The 20,405-nt window shown below is 47.6% G+C and overlaps 2 protein-coding genes across 2 annotated transcripts in view; one reads left to right on the forward strand and one right to left on the reverse strand.

The window, feature by feature from the left end:
* LOC144132050 (solute carrier organic anion transporter family member 4A1-like) overlaps nt 1-3,255 on the reverse strand; it is a 34,537-nt gene extending 31,282 nt beyond the window's left edge. The window contains exon 1 of the mRNA XM_077664475.1: nt 3,062-3,255. Within this exon, the coding sequence (XP_077520601.1) occupies nt 3,062-3,243 (182 nt within the window). The 5' untranslated portion in view covers nt 3,244-3,255. The remainder of the gene's footprint in view (nt 1-3,061) is intronic.
* LOC144125662 (atrial natriuretic peptide-converting enzyme-like) overlaps nt 1-20,405 on the forward strand; it is a 996,499-nt gene that overhangs the window by 885,812 nt on the left and 90,282 nt on the right. The gene's annotated exons all lie outside the window — the stretch shown is intronic.

The raw sequence follows: 20,405 nt of genomic DNA on the forward strand, positions 1-20,405 counted from the left end.
CAGTATTAATCCACGCTGAAGAAGGACAGAACTTCCATGCATGCAGTCACACTGGAACATGTTTATTTCATTTAAAACGGACCTAATAGTCTAAGACCGCGCTGCAAACATGGCTTTAATAAATGTAAATGGTAAGTTGTGAACACATGGCCAATGGCAGACACCATAGTGGAGGGTTCCGGGTTATTTTAGGCCACCAGGGGTTCTTTAACGTGCGCTGCCATCGCACAACACAAAGGCGTATTATGAGTTCGGGGCTCTTTTGCCAAGAAGAAAAAAATTAGGGCTGATGAATTGGATCAATACGGAGGAATTGAGGTAGCAGGCTTCTTTCGCTCGGCAATAAATTGCAGCTCTGATCCTCTTCCAATTCTTAGTTCATTGTCTTTCACTTCCCGATATATTCCTTTTCTAGTTATCTTCCAATTTCGACGACTCAACCGGGCAAAATGCGTCACACTCATAGATCGCGGCGAGTCCTCATACCGCTAACAGCGCAGTGGTGCAGCGGTTAAGCGATACACAACTGAACTGGCAGGTGAATGTTTCAAACACAGCCACCGGTAGAGCTTCAGACAAAGAATGCTCCTGCCGGTCAAAGCTTGAAGGAGTAGCTCCCGCAGGCTTCATTTTCGCCCATTCGGGAGGCTATATATTTTGCACGTAGACCTGTTGCAGTCAGAGTCCTTTTCTTAATCATTTTTATATTTTCTGAGCCATTCTTAGTGCAGCGTCTAAATCTTCTCCGCTACAGATGTAGAGGGCAGAGGGGCAAGAGGTCAGGGGGACGGTTGACAGGTGAAGAGAGGCATATCTCCCTAAACACCACTCAGCAGGCGGAGGCTTCACACCGACGCCGAAGCCACCGAACAGTTTCCGCCTTCATGACGCTCCTAATGCTATCGCATGGAGACAGGCTACTCAGACATTAAACCATGGGAGTGTGCTTCCAGGTGTGCAGTGATCCAAAGCAGGCCGAGTGGTAGAGGTGCGAACACCCAACACGCGATAGCTAATCTCGCTTTGAAGTCCAGGAGACCAGACATTACCACCACACTGACCACCGGCCTTCGCTAATCTGCCTTTGGGCACCGATTCGGCTCTCCTGTTTCGGGAAGGACCGGGAGGGAAGGTGACAGAACATATGCGCGCGACTGGGAGTTTGCGCCGGTCAGCACGGTTGGTCGTGTCGTGGATTTAGGAGAGATTGAACGTTTTACATGGAATTTATCGATGTAGCACGAGTGTTGAAGTTAAGGCAGCATGTTTTCAAGCGAGGACAGAGAGTACGCTTTGAATGTAAACTAATTTTGTATATGGCATAATCAACACTTGTCAGAAAACGCTTAGCAGTGCATCACCCGCGGAAGTCCTCAGTCGCAAATCACGTCCTCACACTCTAACCTGTTAGCTTTAACATGAGCGAAATTGTTGTGAGAGAGGAAATAACATTCTCACAATCAAATTTATATCGTCACTTCTGCAGCCAACAGTATCGAACTGTGGAAAATCTCTGCTCTGCCACAGATTTGAAGAGGAGGCGGCAACGGCTACGCAAGTGAACTTTGCCGAGCGACTGAACTGGCATGAAAGAGTTGTAACAAGAAAATTCAAACAGCGCTAGACAACAGGATTTCCTTGTTACCATGGGACACCACCTCGCCCAGCCTTCAGTCCTTCTACGAGACAGTTGCGCTGGTGGCGAAGAGAAGACGAGCGAATACCGGGAAGAAGAAGATGCAATCGGGAGAAACCGGTGGAGACTGAAGGACAGAAAGAATATCAGCAGTACCGAGAGTTAAAGACGGAGCAGCAAAGATATGATCCTTGTAAACCTAGCCTTATCATCTTGTAAACCGGCCTAGCCTCATAATCTCTGATGCCTCAATTATCTCTCTAGTAAGCTGGTCTTTGCGTTTTGCTCTATTTGTTCAGTTTGCAGAGATTATGAGGCCAGGTACGGAATGTATAAGCACTCTTTCTGTTGCTATCTCGAAGAAAGAGCACGAATCCTTGATGTCCTAGATTACGCGCACCGGCAAAGCTTTCGCACGCTCTGAATGATTAGCCTGTGGAACTTGATGTTTTCTCTGTATTTTTCTGCATTTCTGCGATACAAGCATGTCCTTAAGCACTGGTGTCCTGAATAAAACCATTCTGTTGTTAGTTCAGCGCCGTGTTTTGTCCCTTCCTGGTGTGGGTTCGAACCGTTGCGCTGGTCTACTAGAACCACGTCTGACCAACCCGCCCAGCAGTTCATGTTGTAAAGGATATGATGGCGTTACTGGACGGAGACGGCACTGGTCGCCTACAATAAGCGCAGGTTCGAGGGGACAACGGCGCAGCGAGGAGAAGGCTGCTTACAGTGGAAAGTCAAGTTGACCGCGAGGTAGACTTCATTCTCAGGATTCCGTACCGGAGTTGAAAATCTGGCAAACATGTATTTTGGACGCGGTGGCTTGTCAGAATAGGCTCCAAACTTCGCGAGAAAATTTGAAAACACTGGATTGCTAACTTTTCATGGCGGATAAACTTAGGCTTGGACGCAAGCGGTACGAACGTAGTGAGCGAACACTGTTGCTCTCTGGTTCCATTGTTTCATCTTAACGAGTGCAAAGGGAAGGCACCTTGGGTCAAAATGAAGTAAATATCCTGATTAGAGAACTGGAATGCGGAGCACTCTGAAAGCACGATGCTAGTGGCAATGCGGCAAAACTGAAGTGGAGACGCACAGGATGCGTGCACAAACACGAATAGCCCCCCCCCCCCCCCTCCGTCCTAAAAAAAAATCTGGCTACGTGCCTGCACAGGGGCCTAACTCGGCTGTACAATACGGCAGTGACTTAATTGCGGTGGGAGCATGACCGAGTCTGCTGATGGTTGCACAATGCGCACATGTCATTTGCGGAGCAGCGCGCGAAGTACCAACAGCCCAGCTTGCAATCGTACTGAACAAGACTCAAGACGACCCACCTGCGGTACAATTAAAGTGCTGACACAGGACACCTTCGCAGAGGTCAGCACTCAGCGCTCAAGTGGCGTACATGCTCAGTTTACTCACGTGAAGGACATCCCCGCAAAGGACGAATTCGGACAGTTGAAAAGCACGAAGCCCATCACGAGCCAGGTGAGCATGCTGGCGAAGACAGACATGCGAATGATGTTGGCGCAGGTCAGGTCAAGCTTGTCAATGAGGTAGCCCCCCAGGAGGGTCTCACCACAGGCGCTCGGTATGGCGATCATTCCTGCGTGCCCAACCGCACTCTGGGGCTACTTCCTTCTCACGATACTGTCGCCCCGCAAAAGTATGCGTCGCGGCCCATAAAAGAGAAGGCCACCCTCGCGAAACGAGGTACGGCTGGTATCGCCCTCTCCTCTCACTGTGCGAAGAGGCAGGACACCTCCCCGTACCTCATCGCATGAAGAATTTGCCACAGTGCCCTGGCGTTCTACTTGGGCCCGGTTGCACGTAGGCTAGAGTTGTGACAAAGAAAATTGACACGCGATCATTGAGCGTGATGCGGAATTTCTGTCAGCGTAACGGTTTTTTGTTTCGTCATTTCAAATTCGCTTTTAAAGGGGCCCTGCAACACTTTGAGCACAGTATACGTCCAAAATCGCTCATTCGATAGATTGGATCGTAATAAACATCTGAGCCAAATAAAGAGCAGCAGAGAGCCCACAGTCGTGCTCGAAAGTTGGCGAGCCTTTTCTGGCGACTTCTCAAACTTGCACCCTCCTCCACGTAACGCGTGCGCATATATAGGTGCTCTTCATGTCCTTGCCAATGTTCTTCCATTGCCTATTTATCTGAACCATTTATGTGCATAGTTTATGCCTTTTGCATTACGGCAACCCGTTGTCCACACACAGCAAGACATTTTATAACCCGTTTGAAATTCAGCCAGTACTTAATATCTTGTCTGACCATCCCTCACTGAAATATAAATTTTCTTTTGCTCAACTTAGTTATCACGAAGCCTCGGCTTTTTCGTGCGAACGTGCGCTGCATATTTACACAGACGGGTCATTCACTCATCACAGTGCTGCTGCTGGTTTTGTTGTTCTTAGCTCCACACAAAATATTTTATACGTTCATCGCATATCCTTATAACCACCTTCAAGTGCCTATGCCGCCGAGCTTGTAGTATTCTATTCTGCTGTTGCGTTCGCTAGTAATAACCCTCCTTCTATGGCCGTTCATTTCTACACTGATTGTCTATCTCTGCTTTCTGCCCTGTCTTCAGTTACTTCGTTTAACCCGACAATTATTTAAATTAAGAAAGATCTCTATCGTTTGTCTTCTCTTGCCTAATTTCTTTTATCTCATATGCGGGGTCACTCCCGAATTTTTGGAAATAAGTTAGCCGACCAGGCTGCTGGTAGTGCTGGGCAATATGGCCATTTACACACTTCTACTCTTTCACGCCGTGGCGTGCGTTCCCGTTTACAGCATTCTTCACTTCTTTTATGGCTAGCTTATTGGCAAGAAAATAATGGCGGCACAGAATTATTTAACTGGATCCCCGATACGCTCAATATTCCTTCCATCCGTGTATTTTGGAGCCCTCTTATTACTTTACTCACTGGGCATGGGTCGATTCCCTTTCCATTATAAAAAAAAATTGGCTTATCTCCTGCTTCAATTTGCTCGTGCGGTGTTTTGTGCGAAGATGTTAGTCATTACTTCCGAAATTGTTCCTTTACTGCTCCTTTAGTTTCCCGTTTAAAGTATCTCTGCGAATCTGACGTTACACTGTCTACTTACCCCACTCTTTTGAATAACCTGCTGCTTGTGCTGTTTTGATGCAAATGGTTCTTCTCATCAGCAGTACAATTCCTACACATTCCCGATGAGTACCTTCGTCACTATCATTTTCCTGCATAACCTCTGTACCGAGAAGTGCTCTGTGTTCCTTGCTGGACAATGATGTATATCTCTGTGATCTGACACTGTGTTTGAATCAACTGTGACTGTGACTTTGTCTGTGGTGATATTTTCTGTGACTTAATCTGTGCTTCTGACTGTCTGTGGTGTCTGGACCAACTGTGCCTCTGACTTTATCTGTGTTGACATTATCTGTGACTTTATCGGTGCTTCTGACTGTCTGTGGTGTCTGGACCAACTGTGCCTGTGACTTCATCTGTGCTGACATTCTCTGTGACGTTATCTGTGCTTCTGTCTGTTCTGCGCCTTTGGGGTTTTATGTTTCTTTTCTTTGTTTGTTGTTTCTATTTTCCTGCTTTTCTCTTTAAATTAAGTTTTCTTTTTTGAGCATTTAGCTCCTTTTCGTTTTTTTTATTGGCTATAATCCCGGCAAAGCGTTGCTGGTCCGGGCTCCCTCTCTTTCATTTATGCTTTTTTTTTCTGAGAGGACCAATAAAAGGGTGAAAGGGTCCTTTCAGGCGTCGACACATGCCGTGACCGCGGCCAGTCAGCCCCGTCGTCTGTCCCCGGGAATTCCTGCGCGCCCGCCGGAAGCCAGGCGGGGTAGGTGGGTCCAGCGCAGGGGCGCCAAGACACTGAAGTTCAAATTTTGACCGCCACATAACTCCGCTTCTACCTAGTGAATTAAAAAAAAAATTATTGGTGTAGGATATTTGTGAAGCGGCGTCGGCTAACATCGTAGGCATACCATCTAAATTGTGTTGCAGGGTACCTTTAATATTCGGCTTTTAATTCCGTCTTTCCATTCTTTCGCCGCTTAACAGGGCACTATTTCCGAGGTCGATCAACTAACATCGAAAGTCCCATAGGGCACCAGCATGACGACAGAGGGAGGCACGATTTCGTGGCGCCAGCTGGTAGTGGAAGTGAATTAACAAATAAAGAAAAAAAAGCTTTGACATCGTGACGACGTTTCAGGGAGGCATTTTGCGCTTTTTTTCCCCTATTTATAAACGACAGAAGACAAGGTCAGGGGCGATGAAGATGCAACGGTGCTTGCGCGAGTCTGCAGGTAAACGCCACCGTTACTCTCAAAGCGACTCAACAGAAGTTTTCACTGCTAAGTCGACTTAAAGTAGCGGCTGTGAACTGTGCTCTCAGCCGACTCATTAGAGCACCGTTCTACCTCGGTTGCCCTTGACCTCGTCTTTCGTCGTGTGCGTCATGTAAAGGCAGAGTGTGGCTATTTTCTGGATGCAATTTCTTAAATGAAAAGGGCCCAAAAGTGAATGCGACAGCCCGAGAAAAGTGAATCGCATTGATTGAGCGATTTTACCAGAGACACAAATGAGTGCTCAAATGGAAGTTGTCTTACATCCAAAGCGATGTTTATTTACTTACGACTACACCATGAGGCACGTCACGAAATTAAAAGAAATAAAATCTTGAACGGTAGGAAGGTTACCCCTCATTCAGGTGCCGTATTTTCTTCAAACGTATACCCTGGAGATAGTAAAACGATCTTAGCGCAGCGTATGCAAACGAAACGTGGGGAGACTGTAAAAGTGTCACACTCGGAAATGTACCAGCAACGCCATAAGAAACGCGAGCAAACGCGAGAACGCTGACAAAGTTTAGTTTCGAGCTGTGGTGCTCGTGCATCCCGCCGCCGCCTGTTATTATTTTGTTCCCTTGGGAAACCACCTCGGTTACCATGGTATCCACTGGGTTACGATTTGCTTTATAACGCATTACACTGCGATCAGAAACGCGAGAAATAGAGCTTAACGCTCTAATAGGATGGAGGCCGCCATCTTCGATCCATCCGTGATATCAGCCTGATTCGGAGGCTCGAAACGCGACCAGTTGAGCTGACGCTCGCAAATATTTCCGCGTGTACGTACCTTGTTTCATACAGGCGCTGCTCATGCGCTCAGCGGGCTGGCGAGTCAACAAGACCGTGGCAGGGAGCTAAAAACAAGCTACAACATTAGAACTACAAAAAATTTCACGCACTCGTTTTTATAAGAAAGAAAAAAAGAATTATATTTACTTATGCAAGCGATGTTTATTTTGAATTTAATATAGTTTTCAGCGCCACTCCAGTTAACTATAATTTCGCCTCCAATCCCACGGGTCCTTTCAGTCACACTTTCCCAGTATGTCGCTGGCAATAGCTTCTGGCACGCGTCTGGCCCCTTCTTGCGCGACCATTTGATGGACCTTGCCCAGCGCCTCCTCGATTTCTACAAAAAAAAATGTAAAATTAAAATGTAAAAATAGAGGAGGCGTTGCCTTGCCAATTCTGCGCGCCTCCTTCTCTTCTTTTCTCGCGCTCCTTCGCTCGCTCTGACGACCAGAGCGCTAGTTCCTCGCGATCTCACTAGGCGCGCTATTGCAGCGGATTCATTCCTTTATCACTAGAGATTCTAAAGATAATGCGAATTTCAATGATATGTAGGGTAGTGCGAAGTGCTGATGCAAGGATTGTTTAGTAACTCTAGGCAGGGATGTAGGGTAGGCGTGATGAGTGATGCGCGATCATCTGTCACGCTCATCTATCTAGTGGGAAGCGTCCAGCGTGACCGTATAGTTTCATGCTGTACACTAGAGGGAAAGCTGGCTGCTTTTCACTTCATCCACCATGGACGCCCGAGGCATGCCGGGAAGACAGCACACCGGATTGACATCTAATGGCTTGTTTACTGTGCTACTGATTGCATTTTTTGGTTGTTCAGTTTCGCTTTCACCATTGTAGTTTTTACTGATATTTTGTGCGCTTTGTGGTTGTGTACTGCAACGACGCACGCAGTTCATTTGAGATCCTAAGCATCTGAAGGCGCTTGGCTTGAAGTGAGCTGAGCACAGTGTCTGGTGCCTGGTAGTTCTAAAGTCCGTTTGCCCCCTCACTGGGAGCATGTACGCAGCAAGCTGGGTTTTGCTCTGCGGGAATCTGTGCTACCTGTGCATTGAAATGTGAAAGAAGGGAAAAAAAGTTTCTTGTGAACTGAGAACGTGTGGCCACTCTGCACATTTCTCGTAGGAGACTCGGAGACACTTGTCTTTTACAAGCGTAGAGTACTTCGACAAGCGCAGCTTATGTTAACCGCGTACTAGCCGAGGATTGCGTTTGGTTCACTTCGAAACTGGCGGTGGCCGCGCATTGCATGCAGGAACGCCTTCCATTTCACGAATTAATTCACGCAAATACCCGCATGTTGCACTTGTCAGCATGAATACGGCTGTAACTCACTTCTGGTAGGAGAGGTTTCGCTTCCTAATTCATAATTTTCTTGGCAAAATCTGTAAGCGCAGCGCCAGGACACGACCGAGCCGGCACTAAGTGCGCGCAAACTATTTTCTCATAGAAAAGCAGGAGCAAGTTTCTCCCAGCGCGAACACAGCCTATGCACGGACCTTGGGCGCGTTTGTGTGCTGTGCGTACCATCTGACCTGCGCCGCGCACCGGTTGGCTTAGTAATACACTCAATAATACGAATTTTCTAAACGGCTTATTTGCGGGTGACTTTTGAGGAGCACGCTATAGGCTCGACATCGGTACCAACCGCCAGCAGATTTTATAGTTCAACTCTAGCCGCATCGTGAGCGGTGGAAAGTCTTTCTTGCTCTTTGCGGCTTCGGCTTGTGTCAGAATAATAAGCTGCGTTGAACAAACGCTGCCATTCGGAACTAATGCATGCATTCAGAAAAACGTGCACTTCCTCGCAGCGGCCCACCGCGAAAACATATCCTAGTTTTTACTTTTGCAGAGCACCTTGAAAAAATGACTGCTGTTTTCACGTTTGGCATTACGTTAAAACGCAGCGTTATACTCACCGGCATTAAGTGCAACCACCTTCGTGTACGTGCGAACGTATTTGCGCACACTCGCAAACTAATTAAGGCTCCTGATTACAACAAAAAAAAAAGCTCAGGTTTTTTTTGTGTCCTAACTTTTTAAAAACACCTGTTTTTTTCTGACCACATTACGACCCATGCGTGATATTCACTGAGGTACTATCGCGCTAAGGATGAGCTACACCGCGCGAGCGCATGACCGAGCGCTCGGCACGGTTGTACAGTGTCGTCGATCGCGCCGTTTTTCCAACTATCTGGAGAGGGTGTAGCTGTTCCAGCAAGCGCGCTGTAACCTCTTGGCCCCGTTTATCTGAAGGGCACATCATTTTTTTCTTAATCACTTTATTTTCACTGGGGAAGAAACTGCAAGTTTATGCAGCGCCTTTTCCATCGACGAGGCACTGCGTGCGGAAGTTGGTTATCACAAACTGAGTGCTTCCATCATCCGCGAATGGCTGTGCGTTTAGACATGATATCAGCACTGACAGAGCACATTAGCGTCCAGCGTAAGGGCGGAAGCAGCCGCGACGTGGGCAACGCAGTGTTTTCAACAGAGCGTTCGCATGGTCCGGGTACTAATGCAACAAAGCGTTGCCATTGCTACCACCGCCATTCTCTGTTGTAGCAACATTTCGCATTTGGCCATAGCAGCTTACTTTGTTCACTTGCGGCAACTCCTGGAACCCCGCGTCGGGTCGCCTTCACAAACTTCCCTCATGTGTAATTGCTCCAGAACACACCGCTCCTTCTTAAGGTGTGTTGAATGATATCGAAATTTTACAGTGCTCTATAACTAAGGCCCCAAACCACGATTTTGCCGTTCATTACACACATTACGAGAATACATTATTCCACAGTCAGGTCATGCAAAAGTAGGACCAGGAAAGACGTTTCCAAGAAACGTGATCGCAAGATCTTGTGCATGGAATTTTTTAATATGGTACTTAATTGGCGTTCCGAAGGGTCGTGTGTTCCCTGAGAGATATATTCAGTCTGAATGAAAAACTTTTGGATGGCACTAGGACAGCTTGCTTGCCGTGAATACGAAAGCCTGAGATGAATTAAGAAGTCGATTATTGTGAGAATAGGAGGTGTATCAGGAGGTTAAATTGGATCAGTAGTAATCACGTGTATATACTGCCTTGTATACCTTATGACCAATAACCGTTGACATCACGGCAATTTTCGGGGAGCAGTTTTCCTGGACAACCCCACCGATGCTGACAGCTTCGGTGGAAATAAGGCTTTCTCATTAAAATAGATTTTTGGTATTTGAGTGAACTCCGAAGCTGCGTCACTTTTTGTTTCTTTTATTTTTGTGCGACTAAGAATTTAAGCTACAGTCAGAGATGGGGTAGTTAAAGAAGTTATCAAATAACATTGACAACTGTAATATTTCTTCATTGAAATAGAAAGCAAACTACCATAAAATAAAAATTCTCCCTAAAGTAAATGTATTATACAATACGAATACTGCCTACCATTCCTTTAATATCACAATAGAATTAGGAAGAAACGCACGAGTTGTGCACCAAAATAAAAGCTAACAAATTGTGAATAAATATTTGATTAGAAGGAAGTAGACGAGAACTGCAACGCACACGTAAAGGGATGTAGCAAATTCAATACAGCTAGCTGTTGGCGCAGAGAACTGCACTTTGAAAATGGAATCTGAAACTACAAAACCACGAACATGCAGAAAGGAAAAAAAAAGTGGTCGTCACTATTTAGTATCGTGTCATCGCCCCTTGAACGGCGACCACTTCCTGCATCCTCGACGGAAGCGACGCGTACAGATTCTCGATAAAATCTGCTTCATTTTTTATGCGCATCCATTCCTCTTCTACCGCGTTACCTAGCTCATCAGCGGACGATCGGTGCAGTCCTCTTTTGCAGAGCCCGACTTTCATCCTTCCCCACACATTTTCAATGATGTTGAGGTCGGCTGCTTTGGGCGCCCACTGTAGACATCGCACTCCTCGCTCGTTAAGGAGTTCCTCGACAATTTTTGCGGTGTGCACAGGTGAGAGATCATGCTGGAAGAGGAAATCTCCTTCAGGAAAAGGGCCATCCAACGCGTAGGGAATAATGACATAATCAATTATGTCACAATAGCTTGCCGATGTCAGGTGTCCGTCAATACTATATAGGACACCAAGTCCATCTCGGGACACAGCTCCCCACACATTGACCGTAGTGCGGCCACTTGATGCCACTTCCTGGACGTAACGGGGTTCGTGGCGGGTATAGACAGGGCGCCAAACTCTTTGTTTTTGGTCGCAGCGTGTTGTGAATGTTGATTCGTCGGAAAATATTACCGTTTTCCAGTTGTCGGTGGTCCAGTATGTGTCCACTTGCGAATTTAAGTCGCGCCGTCTTGTTCACATCTGTCAGGAGCGGCTTCTGAGCTGCCGGGTGGCTCCTCAGACCTGCTTCTGCCAGCCTGCGTTTGACTGTAGACACGCTCGCCGACACACCAGCAGCAGCACATATCTCCTTGGCGGTGCTGAAGGGGCTCGCCCGCGCGGCCTCGAGAATGCTCTTGTCCTGAGCTGCAGTCGTTGCTCGAGGGTGCCGTTTATGTGGAGCGTCGCCGATGCGGTCTTTATCCCTATAAGCCTGGATGATGCGGTTCACAGTCTTATTTGACCTTCCAGTAATATCCGCTATTTGACGTTGGGTATACTGCTTTAAGGACAGTTCAAATATCCGCAATCGCTCACTGTTGGGCACCCGGGACATCTTGCGAGCTGACAAACGTATTGCCGTTTATTCTCGGCTCTACAAACAGCCACTTTCCAGCGTATTAGTCTGCGGCGCTTCTGTCCACATTTCCTTGTTCAGTAAAATGATGAAACGAAAAGCAGCCAACCAGATAAGAGCGAATGGGCGGACCGAGAGGGCCCCGATCACGAAGTTCGGGCGTCGACGGACGGCTACAGTTATCATTTTCGAAACTGATGTCAAAACAAGAATAAACAAGGGGGAAGGGGGAAGTGAGCAAGTGGAGGTGATGCGAGATGGCTGGAACAGCTACACCCTCTCCAGATAGTTCGAAAAAGCGGCGCGATCGACGCCACTGTACAACCGTGCCGAGCGCATGGCCATGCGCTCGCGCGGTGTAGCTCATACTGAGCGCGATAGTACATAACAGTAATATTGGAATGCCTATGTCGATCTGCCCCTTGGAGCCTCTTGTTTAGACTTTTAGAGATAATGTTTGTTTCGCCTTAGTAATTAAGAGATCTCGGCGTAGTCAGGGTCCAAGTATACATCAGCAAGGCTGGCGAATGGATGAGTTGGTACTGATTCAGCTCCTGAGTACCTCACCTGAATACCAACTTCTTGGCACGAACAAACTGCAAGAGAGGAACCACAATGGGCTGTTGTAATCAGTTGGCATGACGCCGGAGCGTCGCACTTCAAGGCGCTTACCTGAACATGCTGGTGAAAGAGTTGGTCGACGTTTCACAGAGATTAGCTCGTCACACCGTCCTTTCCTGAGGCTTTCCGGCTCTTTGAAAGATTCAGTACTGACGCAGCATTTGTGGAGCTACTCGGCATGATCTATCAAAAAAAAAATTACACACAGAGATTAAGCTTCATTTCTGCTAGAGTGGATACAATCTGTTATAGAATCTGCATGTCTACGAACAATAAAAAGTAGCCACGCTCAATGCAGCGGTTGAATGATGTAAACGGTAAACGGAAGGATCTTAGCCAGAATCTCGTGAATCCATAGCCACTTGCAGATCAGTGTGCCACCCTTACTGCGATGTTTCTTCGCTTTCTGCTTTCTGGCGGAGTGCAGACGCTTATGATTTGAATGCGTCCGCTTGAGCGTAGCGCGCAGGCGCGAACTGGCACAGCATGGGGCGATTACGGATCGGTCTCAAAAAACTGTCTCAATTTTGAGATTGTGACGTCAAAATGACGACACCGAGTAATGCCGACCGCCGAATCGGCCAATGCGGAGCAAGGTTGCGGTGGGCTCCGCCCCGAAACCACTATTCGCACGACAAGGGACCGTAGACTAATGTTTTGCACTAAAGATGCAGTGAATAAAAACGAGTAATGTTTTATTTTGCTAAGAAACTGTATTTCAAACCCAACAGCACCAAGCAAAAGAAGCAGTGTTTTCATTTTTGCAATTAAGTTTGCTGTTCAGTCACTTTTTTTGCCGCGAAGGTGTGCTGTCAGCGGTATAGCGTGAACATGTTAGTCTGAAAATGAACAAAAACGCAATGAAGAAAACAAGTAATGTTTTATTTTGGTAGTAAACTGTGTTGCAATCTCAACAACACGAGGGAAAATTAGAAGCATTCTCAGTTTTGCAATTAAATTTGCTGTAGGTTAACTTCTCTTGCCATGAGGACGCGCTGGCAGTGGCATAACGGGAACATGGCGGCCTGCAAGAAAACAGCTGATTCCTTGGCTAGTTCCTGTTTTTTCGCGTGTCGTCTAAAATCAAGGTACTTTGCGGATGTCTTAAGTGCGCAGAAAAATCTGATTGAAGGCAGTGAATGCTACGGGCCTGTCGAGATCAACTTACAAGCAGCGCTCGGCTCGAAAATCGATGAAGACAACTTTAGTCTATGTTCTCGGTCGGCGCCTATCGAGCACCGAGTGACGTGTGGTTCTGTTTATTTTCTTTAGAAAGTACCAGAAAACCATGAATCATCACATAGAAGCAACTGCCGACAGACGGGAGCAGACAGGTGCAGCTGCCGATAGCTTGCAATCTCGGTGCGGGAAATGAGCCGACACGGCCTGCCTCTGTGGCAGCAATCACTCTTCTGCCTTGTAACCAAGTGTTGCCGCCCACATCGGGCTAAGCACTTGATGTGCCGTTTGTATTTTTGTAGCTCCGTTCGGTTTATGTTCAGTTGTTGCCGTAGTTTTTTTTTTCCTGTGCAAGATGCAGAAATTGTGATGTTTACGCTCCACATTGTTTAGAGAGAAAGGAAGCACTTGACTTGATAACTTTGCTATTGTCACCGAGGACAGAACGAGCTTGTTCCACTAACGTTATTTGCTGTGCTTGTAGTAGATCCAGGGTCAACCAGGAAAGAAGTAGTTTGCTTTTATTGAGGTTAATTGCAACTGGGCAGAAAGTTGAGCAAGTTTGTTCATGTTTGCTGGTACACAGCGCTTGAATTGCATATGATCCAGGGCAGTGAGGTAGGTAGGACAGGGCAGTGATGTGTAATATTGTATTTTGCTCAGCAGGCGGGGTGATGTTGGTATAACTGGGTTTGGTGAGGGCAGTGTTTGAAGGGCTTTAAATACTTTGCATAGCTTCTAACATGCACTTCCTTTCAGGTCGGAAGACCACTTGTTTTTTTTTTAAATTATGGTCCATCATATATATCTGAGACACCCTGTATACAGGCCACTCCAGTTTGAAAGAGAACAGCCAGTTGAAAATTACTAGGACATTAAATACCTAGGCGGAAAGTAGCTTGAAAGCAGTTGCAGTTATCACACATATTATGTGATAGCATAAGGAGCTTGTCCGGCCATTCGGCATTGTCACCGTCTCGTGTCATCATGGACAAGACTTCATAGCCCTGTGTTACGCAAACCAAGCTAGGTGTCAGTTATGGAGCAATAACCGAGTGCTGAAAATTTCCCATAATGGAGCTGCCTGTATATTCTTAGAGCTGTAGAGCATTTCCAGTAACGGTGTTGCATGATTTGTGATTGTAAACTAACCTCTAATCACACACCATCTACTTGATGATGTGTCTGTGATGTTTACACATCGTTGTCTATCAGTGAAGATGTTCTAGTCATTCAGCAGTCATTGTAGCCACTGCACCTTACAATCTTTATTATGAATTGTTGTACAGCGGTCTCCTTGCAGTAGGTACAGCTTTTAGCACAGAGTGAAACCCCTAGCCACACACCATTAAGCTAAAAGGTGAGCTTTGGTATTTACACTACTTATATGTGCCAAAATGTTTTGTAGTCCGGAAAATGCATTATGTACACTGTACTATGCCATATTTATTGTACAGGTAGCCTGTGTATGAAAGAAAACATGCACTTTGAACTCAATTTTTCAGATTTTTTTTTCTTAACTGCACTCAGAAATGCCATACAGTAATTATACATCAAGGTAAAGTATGCTTGTATGTACACTGCCTTTTCTGCAATAGAAACACTCGTGTCAAATGCTGTGCCTAAAAAAATAAACGCGCTTACTGAATGTATGATGCAATAAAAAACAGCTTTTTGATTCCAACAAGCATCACAAATATTTCATGCCTTATTCCAGCACTACACGTTTGGTTCATGCATGTTCGTCACACAGGTAATGACCACAGGCACTCCACCAAGGTGGAAGGAGACAGCAGAGAAGGGGCAGGTGGGCTGACATGAGCATTGACAAAAGAGAGTTCAAAATGATGCTTTTCAGAAATTGGGCGAGCTGCTTCAACACATTTTCCGTCTTCAGGAAGAGACTGTGCAACACGCTGCTGAGGGACTGGAAGATATACTGGCAAACACACTGAAAATGAAGTGGCAGCCGGTGGGGGGCACTTGTTTGTCACTGCTGGCTTCTCGCTGCACACAGGTTGGCCAAGGGCACAACCACATCACACAGTTGCTCACACACTTGCAGATGTGTGTTGTGCAATGACACAAGGAAATGACAGTGGCAACCGGGGAAGAGTGGCTGATATGACTCTCTATGCCAGCATGGTGAGTCGTCTCTGGACGCTAGATTTTCCATCGCAACTGCCGCTGCACCATCCCTCGGTACGCCTTCCTCTGGAGACGGGTCGTCCTAGAGAGACCAAAAGTACAGCATCGCATGCTCTTCTCAGGAGGCAGGTGAGGAGGGATCCTGTCTGTACGAGGCAGCCACCATTTAGAGGTGGCCCGTTGTTATCTGGGTCAGAGGCAGTGTCGCCTGCACCCTCTGCTGATATGGGCACATCCAAACAGAGGCTGTGAAGTGCAGCACGTGCGGTGATGATACGCACTGTCCACTTCCACTGGCACTGGTGCATCCGGTGCCCTTGAAAGCAACGGAAGCAGCTCTTCGGCACACCAATACAGCGCTCAGCCACAAATTTTGTGAAAACATGTGGCGTTTTTTACTGGCCTTCTGCTGAGTCAGGTCTGTGATGTCATGCAACTGGTGCAGGCAGCCATGGCTCCAGTGGGTAGACATAGTCTCCTGCATAACAAAAAATGATGCAGCTAAGCATGTCCTTTCTCAGTGATCTCAACAGCATTACAGGACACTCTGCTCTAGAGTAGAAGACTCATGCCAAGTAGCCCACATCCAGGCTTTGCTGAATATGACATTCAAGAGCATACATACATGCAGGATTTAGATGTATAAGTGAGCACTACTGTAAGGTCAGTCTTTTACCACCATATTCATATAAATGATGCGCTATGATTGCCTACAAAACACAAGCGCTGTCAGGTGCATTTTGCTTTGGTTTCTTCAACAGGAAAGGCTATGCATTTCAACAATGTAATATGTGTCCTGTGTTTCTGCTGCAATTATATTTAACAAAAGGAAAGGGTGGCAATACACTGTATCATACTGTAAAGTGTCTGCATTTGTGTAACTGTCCAGACTGATTCTTGTAGCTTTAGCAGATCCGGCCGACGGGTGACACGGCTATTTTACTGCTTACCCCCCAAAAAAAAAATCACCGTCGTCCAGCAGGCCTTCCTCCGCCTCGGAATGCCGCCAGACAAACGCGTCGCGGAAGGATCCGGGTCAGCGCGAATCCACGGACATGTTCGCGCCACAGATCTGAGAAAAAACAAGCACAGCCCGTACTCACTCTCGCTGCCGAGGCCCGCACTTGTAGCTGAACTCATGCGGTCAAAAACAGTGGCCGAGGTAAGCTCACTATCACGTTCGCAGCGTAGAACCGCTTGCGGCTCGTTCGCAGCACTGCCCCCAGACTCCTTGATAGTGATGAGGGCCCAATCGACACACCCGACGACGCCGGAGATGCTGCCGCGGCGAACGTTTAGGCAAAGGACGCCCTCCTTCGCCGCCGCCTTCTCCTCGGGTCTCCTCGGAAAGCGAACACCCCCCTTCTTTGACCCAACGTTGACATTGGTCTCCGCTGCCCGCCGCAAAGGCTTGTTCACAGTCGGTTGGGCTGCGCCGACGTTTTCTTCATTTCCAACGGCGCCTTGAAACCCACCGGAGGCGAAGAGGCGCAGCGCGCACAGCACCTGCCGCTCCACTGACAGCGCACTGCGAGTTCGTCGCACAGCCACTGCGCAGTCTTCATCTTAAGTCGAAGCGTCGAAATAACTTGTCCCGCGCGTCAATGTCGTCTTCATGCACTCTCCGACACCGTTGCTCGTGCATACCCGCGTATACGACGATGTAAACAGCCGCCATTTTCTGTCTCAAACGTGTTGATACTACCTTTTCCAGTCTCAAAAAATCGTCTCAATCTGCCCGCATAATTAGATGGCCAACGTCACCACTTCTGCGTCATTTACGACGTCAGTCAGTGACGAAAAAAATCAAAATGGCCGCCGCCCATGGCCGACCAATAGGAGAGAGGCAAATGAGACACTTTTTGAGACAGTTTCGATTGCAGGACTTGGAAGCGTTGCGTCTTTGTCAGACAGTGGCCCGCTCCAGTCGGCTGCGCCGAAGAAACCACAATAACATGGGATGAGCCGGCGAAACACGCTCGTGACGGCGCGGGAATGAGTTTGACGCGACTCGCCGTACTTAGATTGAAGCCAAATTGATCTATTATAATGAGCGTTGCTTGCACAACCAAGGTAGGATCGCGTCCCACGTAGATCTATAGTCGAGTGCGTCGGCTAAGTGCCTTCAAACGTATTTTTGCAAGCAACCTCACTAATCTCCAAAGAGCGCCGGTCTGATACAGACGTTCCTTGAAGCCACCGCATCGCTTAGCGTAAGCACCGACATATCTGTCGACGCTGTATGAGGGCAGGGACCAACCGCACTCGCGAAATATCTCCGCACCAAAGGCTACAAACCCGTAAGCAGTGTCATTAGCAGCCAAGTCACAGAGATATTAGCGCAACCTGCAGTCGCGAGACCATTGCTGAATCCAAGTCCGGAAATCGCATGCGGAAAAGTTTTGAGCTGACGATTTCCCTTAACCTTCTCGTGACGCGCAGCATATCTCGGTGAAGGAAAGACTCGAAGCATATTACCTTGACGGCGGGAGGGAACATTGCACAGGAGAAATATAGTGCGGCATCGGCGGCCATATATAGACCACGCAGGCGGCTGAGAGCTTTTTGGGACCGGAACGCGCCCCCCCCCCCCCCCCCCCCCAAGTCTATTCAGTGTCCCGTGTGCTGCTTTCTCTGCTAAATGGGGCTAGAATCGTCGAAGGCGATGCCCAGACAACCGCGCTAATCGACTTTTTGGCAGCACTTTCTCTGCTCTGGTCTGATCCTGTGCGACTTCCCAACTAGCGAGAAATTTGACTTTTGTAGCGATAGCTACATTACGCTGTCATTTCGAGCCTTCAGCGCGGCGGCGGCGTGGCTGGTCACGTGGTGCAGAGCAGCTGCCGGCTGCGCAGCGCGCCGGCGAAACCGAGTGGGGGGAGGGAGGGAGTGGAGAGGGGGAGAGAGCGAATCCACGTCCAGGGACGAAGATGAAGAAGGAACGCCCAGCGAAACGAAGCGGCGAAAGACTGACTTTGCAATTCAACTGAGCAAGCTGCACTCGGCCAGCTGTAGCTATCTCGTCACTCCAGGTTTAACCAGAGCTAAACCACAGCCATTTTTATGGAGCCCTGTTTAGCGCGATATTAACGCACGCTAGCCTTGCGAAGACTGTTGTTAGCCTTGAGTCTTGCTGTTGCTTGTTAAACTGCAGACACCATGATGCCGCCTAGGTGGTTTACGACACCCGGAAGACCATGCGACTCTGCCTTTTGGAAGCTTAGTGTAATTCGCAGGCGACGTAGCGAAGAAGGGCAGTGATAAGTACGTGCGGTCGATTGCAACAGAAGGACGGAAGACAAAGCGTGTTTAGTCATATGCTATTTATTGCGACTTGCAAATAGTGAACAGATCAGGCCAGCTAGGTAGAAAATTTCCACGTGGCATTCCTCAGATGTAGAAGGCTATCCGTAAGACGGCTTAACGGCTGGGGCGAGTCTTCGGCGGTATAGGAGGCGAACGTTTGCACGCACCGAGAATAGCGGCGGGGTCTTCCTGTGCGCGCCGCGTTCGTGGGGCAGAGCCATATTTGCGCGGAGAAGGGGAAAGAGTGCGCGTTTGCTGCGCTCGCTTCGCTGGCCCCACAATTTTAAGCAGAATGAATTTGTTTTGAGTACTGGGAACAGAGTTTAAAAGAGAGGCCAGAAAAGGTTTTTAATGACAGGTCTCGCTTCTGGCAGTGCTACAAAAGTTTAGGAGTTACCTTTTCGCAGCGTAGGCAATTAAGTAGTAGAGCTTGGATTTTTTCACGGATCCTCGTTCCTGGTGAACTCTGTAGAAATCTGAAAATATCATTTCGCAACACATTCTTGCAATGCTGACCAATGCTCATGCTTTTCACATGGCCTTGATGTGAGAAAACAATATTTCCTACATATATGACAGATGGTTAAAAGAGCGACTATGCCAAGGTGAGTTGAGATGAGCGGCGACTATTTTTTAGGAACGTAACAGTCAAGAGAACGCCAGCCTGGTTCTCTGATCAGATGCGAAATGATATTTTCAAATTGTTCTTCAAACTTCGCCAGAAACTCATCGAAGAAGTGTTCTTGCATTACTAACTAGAGTAATTGCGCCTAACTTATTTACACTAATTTTGTGTTGTTAGTTGGTGTTCTTACAGGTAAGATCAACACAGAATGTTATAAGAAATGTTTGGTTTTTCCTGATAAAAAGTTAATGTGTTACAAGTTCTCAGGGGCGGTGTATGAAAAGCCTGGCGTACTGGATGCCGAGCATATTATGTTAGTGGGCTGAGTTCAAGATTAGTTAAACCAAGCAGTTAAGAAATCCGACACTTCAGAAGCACTCGTAGTTGCGGTAAAGTGAACACTATAGGCCTGGCATTATGTGAAAAATAAAGCCACCGCACTGAATAATAGGAAGAATAGGGAGCGTAATACAAAAAGCGTTAGGGGCTTCTCGCAGTTCCCCGAAAACTTCAAGGCACGTAAAACGCCTTTTGTATCGTTGTAGTTAAACCGAAGCGGTGGCATAGTGGTTTGAGCATCCGTCTCGTATGCCGGGTGGGCAGCCCCCGGTGCATCGGTTGCCCATCGGCTTTGCCAGGTGTACAAGCTGTAATCGGCCTGGTACGTGATTGTGAAATAAGATCCTGCAGACGAAACGTATTAGCCATGCATGGCGTCCTATGTCGAGGGTGCTCTTGCGCGATTAAAGCCAAATCACAATGAACGCGAAAAATCGGACACGTACAGACGGACCACAGACAGGAATGGTGATTTATACGTCTCATACCCCTGTTACACTGGCACCGCAAAGGCCTTTGAGAATCAGGTCCTTATATCCAAATGCGTAAGGAGTGCAGCTACACGGCACAAATGTTGCGCCTTTGCCGCTAAGGGCCTTGGAGGCGTGGGCGCCCGTCAGAGACCTTTGGAGCCCAAAGGCGCGGCCTTCGAAAACCGGCGATTGCAGTGCCTTCCAA

The sequence above is a fragment of the Amblyomma americanum genome, chromosome 1 (assembly GCF_052857255.1).
Source record: "Amblyomma americanum isolate KBUSLIRL-KWMA chromosome 1, ASM5285725v1, whole genome shotgun sequence".
In the NCBI taxonomy this organism is placed as follows: Eukaryota; Metazoa; Arthropoda; class Arachnida; order Ixodida; family Ixodidae; genus Amblyomma; species Amblyomma americanum.